Source organism: Cibotium barometz, chromosome 39 (genome assembly GCF_041138505.1).
Source record: "Cibotium barometz isolate CiBa-2024 chromosome 39, ASM4113850v1, whole genome shotgun sequence".
NCBI classification, from domain to species: domain Eukaryota; kingdom Viridiplantae; phylum Streptophyta; class Polypodiopsida; order Cyatheales; family Cibotiaceae; genus Cibotium; species Cibotium barometz.
In genome coordinates, this window is record NC_141084.1 from 19,011,214 (window position 1) to 19,019,178 (window position 7,965).

General features: G+C 38.1%; 1 protein-coding gene across 1 annotated transcript; it reads right to left on the minus strand.

Annotated features, from left to right (window-relative positions):
- Positions 1 to 6,529: 6,529 nt before the first annotated feature.
- LOC147615821 (uncharacterized) lies at positions 6,530 to 7,713 on the minus strand. The gene is made up of 2 exons (XM_086777976.1): positions 7,057 to 7,713; positions 6,530 to 6,962 (listed from the first exon to the last, which is right to left on the minus strand). Exons 1-2 carry the CDS (start codon positions 7,602 to 7,604, stop codon positions 6,812 to 6,814), a joined length of 699 nt encoding a protein of 232 aa, XP_086634102.1. The 5' UTR covers positions 7,605 to 7,713; the 3' UTR covers positions 6,530 to 6,811.
- Between the last annotated feature and the right edge of the window lie 252 nt (positions 7,714 to 7,965).

Below are 7,965 nucleotides of genomic sequence, written 5' to 3' on the forward strand. Positions count from 1 at the left end.
CCATGGAAGTCCTTCTCGGAAGAAAGAAGGGATTTGATAATAGATATGAATGGCTTGCTGCTCAGCTCTGTGGACACAAGGCATGAGACCCCATCCCAATACACTTTATTAAGCTGAGAAGAGTGGAATCTCCACCTGAGAGGTGGCCAGTTGTTGGTGTGCAACAGGATGCAAATGCTTTTCTAGAATGGTGTTTACAGAACTTTGATGTATTTATTTGGACATGTTGTAGGAGGCAGAAGGCCATGTCCTTGCTGAGTATTTTTGAGGTTTTAGTTATAAAATCGACTAATCTATGCATTTTTTTAATAAACACCAGTTGGGCTTCAAGGTTGTACTTCTTTTCACTGGTTATAAGAAAAAACGTTTATTTTTGACACTGCACCAAGATATAAGAATGATTTAATAACAGGCCTTGGGATTTCATGGATGCCTACACCAATTAATACCTACACCAAGACTTTCACAAGAAAAAAAAATTGTCCTTTAGTGTGACTTTCCGGGATCAATTTAAGAAAAATCGATTGTAAATTTTCTAACCCTTTAATTTCAACATTTGAATTTTTGACGATGGTTGGACTTGAAGATTGTCCTTTTTCTCACTGGTTAGAAAAAAAGTTTATTTCTGATACTGCACAAAGATATAAAGATAATGTAATAACAACAAAATGAGCAGAGCTTGGGTTTTCCTAGATGCCTACACCAATTAATACCTACACCAAGACTTTCATATATATATATATATATAACCATCTTTTAGTGTGACTTTCACAACTCAACTTGACAAAAACAGGTTGTAATTTTGCTTAGCCTTTAATTTCAACATTCCAATTTTTTAGGACGGTGGGGTTGAAGGTTGTCCTTTTTCTCTCACTGGTTTAAAAAAAGTTTATTTCTAACACTACACAAAGATATACAGATAATGTAATAACAACAAAATGAGTAGGCCCTGGGTTTTCCTGGATGCCTACACTAAGACTTTCAGAAGAAGAAAAAACTATCCTTTAGTGTAACTTTCAGGGCTCAAGTTGAGAAAAACCGGTTACAAGAAAGAATGCCAAGATTTGTAGTATTTAATGAAGGCAAGAAATTGATTTCAATTTGTTTGCTTTTCACTCACATACATCCTTAACATGTTCTCTAAAATTCCATATAAGGTAATAAAGGCCTACTGGTGAAAAATACTAGTGTTGTCTTCTAAACACTGATCGTTGGTACAATTCTTGGATACCAGTGAAAAAATTAATGGTATTGAGCCATACTTGTTTGCTGGTAAGAGCACTGGACATACTAGCATTTTGGTTTCAGACCTTCATTTTGTCTTTTTTATGGCCTATGCATGGGTAATACATCAAGAAATCACCAAGATTGCAAAGAATATAAGACTGGCACACACATCCTCTCTCTCTCTCTCTCTCTCTCTCTCTCTCTCTAACACCAACACACACAAAGCACACAACCAACTTCATCTTGTATAAATAGCTCCAGCTCCTATGCCCTTACGCATCCTGTAGTAGCTTGCCAAAGTTGAGTACACCAAAGTGGCAAGACTGGAAACACAAACATTGGAAGAACCCGAAGGGCCCTCATTTTCCATGATAACTCAAGTACTTTTGTTGCAATCATGCAATTCCTAGGATCAAAAGCTACACCCAAGAAGTTCAACAAACCAGCTTTATTTGACTGTGCTTTTGATATATCAGTAGAGCATGAGAAAATAGCACAGTTTAGTCAAACTTCAAGAGTGTGTAAAACAATTCTTCTTTGTTGCTTAGGAAAAGGGAGAACCTCCATGATGACTGAATAGACCATAACACCCCGTGCTAGTTTTCTCCATGTTTGAGAGCGTCATTTCATGCGTGTATGAACTGTCACCTCCTCTTTGTAAAGATATTGTAGCTTCCTCTCAAAATCCTCCTTGCTCGCCTGTGGTGACCTCCAATCACTAGTTAATATCTTGGGTGCACTCGAGTCACTAACTAGTGTCTTGGGTGCACCCCACTACATAACCCACTGACCTAGGTGCACTAACTAGTGTGACTAGCGGGTCACTAACTAGTGACCTGGTGCACACAATCACTATAACTAGTGATCTAGGTGCACATCCTATTGACTAGGGGTCACTAAATAATAAACGGAGTGTAGCAACTAATGACCTGGGTGCACTAACTAGTGGTTGGGGCTCACCAACTAATAACCTGAGTGCACCAACTAGTGACTTGGGTGTAGTAACTAGTGAGTGGGGCGGCTCACTAATAATAAGTGACATATGTGCACTTACTAATTCTAATTAGTAACCTAGGTGCACAATCTAGGGAGTCAATGCACTACCTAGTGACTTACCTACACTAAGCCTTGCACATTTCCACTAGATAGTGAGACTAGTGATAGAGGTGCACTTTCTACTACTAATTAGTGACCAAACCCCACTAAGATAGTGAGCTTCCACATTAACTAGTGACCTACCTACACTAAGTAGTGCACATTTACACTAGGTGGTGGCTTGGGAGCACTAACTAGTGCTCTACTTACACTATTTAGTGCATATTTCTTGACTAGGTAGTTACTTCGGACTAGTAACTAGTGACTCTATGCAGCACTACCTACTGATCTGGGTGCACTAACTATTGCACACATCACTAGTTTGTGCCCCAGTAACTAGGGACCATGGTCACTAAGTGTTGACCTTGTGCATTAACTATTAATTGTGTGCATTAACTAGTAACATTGGACACTAACTACTGCAGTACTGCAAGTGAACTAGTGCACTAACTAGTAGTGAGCTGTATATAGTGAATGTGAACTAATTAGTGCATTGTATAACAATGGTCGGTAATGACTATATATTATTAAAAGTAGAAAATTACTGAATTTTTAACCCACCGTGTGTGCAGGGGGGAGTCCAAGTGCAAGAATGTCGACTCCATTACATGTTAAGTCGGACTTCCCCACATCAACTACATTTGAAGGTAGCTCGATAGATACACACCTTTTATGTGATCTTGAATTTTTAAATACAAGTGCAATTTATTTTGTACTTGTAGAGAATCAATTCTCTCAAGCAGGTTCCTCACAAAAAGAGAATAGAGCAGTGGAGGATGATGACCTCATGTTTCCAAAGGATAACTCTAACAATGGTATGCACCAGTCATGATCTTAGAATTTGTGAAAGCAACCACTATGGAATGTACTAACATGAGATTGTGAATTATGGGGTGACTAAAGAATAGGAAAGACATTGAGACGTTGCAAGGGGATCTGGCTTTTGAGCAAGATCCCACCAATGTGGGTGAGGATATTTTTGTAGACTCTGCAGAGCCGACAAGAAGGAAGAATAGGACATGACATTGGGAAGTCTTTTTATGAATAAGGGCCAAAAGCGAAGGCATAGCGTATCTCTTGGTCAACTCGAGAGTAAGCAGTTTTACCATTATTTCTTGTTTTTGTTCATCTTCCTTGAAATATTCCTCACTAAAATCATATGTATGCATGATCTATATAAAAGCCAAAGATCATGGGTAAGGGTCCTCAAAAACGGCAAAAACAACCCTACAAGTGAAGCATCTTGAAAGCAATAAAAAACCAATAGGACAACTCCCAATGGTTCGCACTCAAAGCCTAGGACTTGTAAAAAAAGTTATAATTACCCCCTAAATCATGTTAGTGTGCTTGTATCCCATGGTGGCTATGCAAGTTCATTTTTGCTTCTAAACCCCTTAAAGCCAATAATACCCTCATCCTCAAAAATTAGATTTTATCTTTATAACAAAAACTTAGCTCATTACTTTAGCACCCCAAAAATAAAAATACTATCACATGTGATGTATTACAATGCCCAACCTAATTAGCCAAAGTAAGGCATAAAACCAAATCGATTACTAAAACTGGCATACGTAAGGACTAGGTAGAGATGTATATATCGCTTCATATTGGTTGATCTTCAATATCTAGAGAGTGATATAACCTTTCATGTATGTAAGTGTATAATCTAATGATTCATAATTAGATATATGACCCAAAACGTGCATGGAATTAGTGATATAACCTTCTAGCATTTGGAATAGATATTGAATTGCGTATAGAATGTCCCATAGTTGTATAGATATCAAGAGCTTAATGATTTATCTCAGAGCTTAATGATTAACATATTTATACAAACTTGTACCACATTGGTCACATTGTACATTCTCCCATATTTGTACCATATATGTGTACATTATTTTTTCTCCAATACTTCATTCTAGGTATACATATATGAGAGCTTGATGACATATACACTCATATGGGAGCTTCATGATATATACACTCATATGGGATTGTACCATATTTCTACCATACATGTGCACATTGTTTAATCTTCATACTTAATTCCATGTGTGTCTACATATGTCTGTAGTGATTCATACAAATGTTCTTAATTAGTAGGTCTACACATATTGAAATATGTACATTCAAATTTGGTTGGGTTGATTAGGGTTGAGTCCCTTCACACTAGGCATGCTTGCGAAATTAGTAAGGTAGATTTGTCTCATCGACATATATATGTATGAATACATGTGTATATGCATGTATGTATTTGTACATGCATTTATACAATTTCTTTTTCGTATATAAAGAGAAATATATGAGACAAATAATGATATTTATTTTTTTACTACATGATCAATATATGCATAAATTTATACCTTATTAATATGACCTTGGATCAGTGGTGGACAAGACAAATTTAGATTGCAAACACTCATGGGCTTAGTCTTGTCTATAGAAAAGTAAGATCTATTGGGTGTTCAAAATATGTGAAAGAAACCTTTCCTCAATAAGCACCTACTAGCATGTTCATATTTAGTTGGTCTTTCACAAGACTAGCTAGATAAGAGCCAAGATAACCAACAAGGAAGGGATAAGAAGCCCCTTGCACATTCCACTACAAATTTAAAAAATGTTGAATACCTTGCTGATCAATCCATTTTATTATATGTATAGACCCCGTATGTTTCTTGAGACCAACACAAAAATAACTTTGAGTTTGATAAAAGATCAATTGAATTATAACAAAAAATAAGTGAAAATGTAACCTCAAATCTCCTAAGGAATTAATGTCAAACAAAAAGACATATGGATGCCCCTTGTTCATGCCACAAACTCTATTTAATTGCTTTTGAATCGGGCATGAGCAAAGTCTATTTAATTGTTCTTAAATCGGTTGTTGGTTGACTCCTGGAAGTTTGACACATAGAAAGTTGTTTGAATTTAGAATAGGACTATGTGTCAACACTCTAGTAACCTTATGATTAGAAACACTACAACTAACCTTATGAACAAAAACAAATCATTAAGTTTTCGTAGAAGACGAATTGAAAAAGTTCTTAGAAAACTTAGTGAGTTGAAACTTGAGTTTCATGTTGATGAATCATTGCATGGCTAGTCTTGAAATACATGTAGACTAGAACATATCTTCCAAAATTTCAAAATGCACAAAAGAATGATTTCTTTTTATGCATCAACCAAGTGCATCGAGTAACGCTTAAAAGAAGTTGGATGATTAAAAACAATGTAGGATTGTGCAATAGAAAAGAGTGACAAAATAAAATACATAAAAGGAAACAATTTATCTTTGACTCAAATAATCAAAATTTGCAGCTTTGTTTGAGTTATCAGTCTCCACTTTAGACTTGAATTTCCCGCTTGGTTTTGCTTGGAAGTTGACTATTGTTGCTCTCATTTAATACATCCAAGTGATCAGTTGAGTGTTGTCTGCTTGTGAAGATGTTGTCTTCTTGAAGTGATTATGAGAATCTTGAAGAATCACAATCTCATTGAGAAATGTACCATAATGGTCATAATGTCAGTTTTCCTGTAGTAAATAAGACAGAACCTCTTGCTCCCTCTCTGCATAGGAATTACCCTTTGTGTAAGCTTTAAAAAAAACCCTTATTCATATGGTTTAAATCTTTCTTCTTTTCTTATCCGGTTGGATTTGATTTTTGTATGTCATCATCTGCTCACCATCAAGATGTGCTCGCTTTGCTACCAATGAAATCTCCATAGTTTTGTGTTCTTTTTGGCCTTGCTTAAATCCCTTGAGATGATGAAGACATGCATACAAGCATAGCCAAGGCTAGTAGACATAGCCTTCTAGGTCCCTTCCTTATACTTTATAGATTTTAAAAATTCCTAGATAGAGAGATACCTTATGCCTTGCAGCCTTTCGTTTTCTTTTGGTATTTTACCTTGAGCTTTTCTCCCTATTGGCTAGATCTTTTGTTGGCGATTATCTCTCTGATTTTTGAGATTTTCGTATTGACGAATATTATTGTTTCTTTGGATTTATAAACGAATATGATTTCTTGAAAATCTCTTCGTTTTTTCTGCAGTATGACTGATTTTTCTGTAAGATTTGAGAAATTTTGTTTTATAACATAGAACAGAATATGGGTACGTCATATAGAGAATAAGGACTAATTAATTAGATATATGTCCCACAAAGACTTCTAGCATTTGTAATAGATTTTGAATTGTGTACAGAATATCCCATAGTTGTATACATATCTGAGAGCTTAATGATTGATTTGGGAGCTTAATGATTAATATACTCATGTGGAATTATACCACATATGGACACATCATATATTCTTCCATATTTGTACAACGTTTTTTCTCCCATATTTCATTCTAGGTATACATATATGATAGCTCAATGACATGGACAAATGTCTGTCTGGGGGCCTGGAGCCGCTTGTTGATATTGGAGCCTCAGCAAGGCAAGGGATCAGACCAGCAAGCCGAATTCCTCATAGTATAAGGAGACAGCTCAAGCATAGTTCTTGACGTAGTAGGCGTAGAGCGCTGAGTACTCGGAGGAGTAGGTGTCGCCCACTGTGGCTCCGGCGGTGCTGCTGGAGGGCGGCAGGCCATGCAGGGTTTCGAGGCGTTGAACGTAGCTCACATCACCCAACGATTCCCTACAATATCCAACAAACAAGCTTGTGTCAATATCTGCCGTAACTCATTAAACGTCGATCGGAGGTTTCTAAGAATAAGAGTAGTAGTACTCACTTGCTACCGCTGTAGCTGGTTGCTTGGAGAAGACTCCAAGGGATGCTCTCCTGGTCGACGGTGATGGACGCCAGGGTCTTGGCGGTGACTCGGCTGACTTCAGTGCCCAGCTGGTCGAAGGTCTGCCATGAGGGCTGCCCGCCGCTGGCATCCGGCTGGGCCAAGAAGAAGTGACTGCCCACAACAGCGCCTACCAGAGAATCGTTGGCGCTAGTACCATCGACGTAGAGCTTGGCGGTGGCGTTATAGAGCACCCAGTTGGTGCCGTTGAAGGCGTAGTGCTGCTGGCCCACCGCTCGCAACGCCAGGTGCAGCGTGTTGCCGGACGGCACGGAGATGGCGGTCGGGATAATGATACCGGATTCCAGGAGCTGTGATTGATCAGATTGCAGAAGAGTACGTGGACTCAGTACACGAGCAGAGGCCACGACGTCAACGCCGCCTGCAATCACAAGAAGAAGAAGAACGGGCCAAAGCAATCGAACAGCAGGTGCAGTACGGCAGGCTACCGGAGATCTTTCGCAGATTGTCGTGCAGCGCATGTTCATCCCTCCTTGCAGGCTAATTACGAACTCGTTAAAAGACTTAATTATGTATTTTGCGGTAGTAGATTGGCTGAGATTGAGCTTAATTATGGATTGCGATATTAGTGGGAAGATCAGAATTTGAAGGATGTTTTTTTTTAATGAATCAAAAGGTTTTTATAGGCTCTGCAGGAGATCTCCGGACGCGCAATTCGACCAGGTCAAGCAATCATAGCCGCCACATATACACACACACACGCAACCTTTTATATATTATTACAAAGATAATGTAACAATGTTGAAAGCTTCAAAGCACCAAAATAAAGTAGCCCCGGTTTCCTGGATGCCTACACCAAAATAATGTAACAATGTTGAAAGCTTCAAA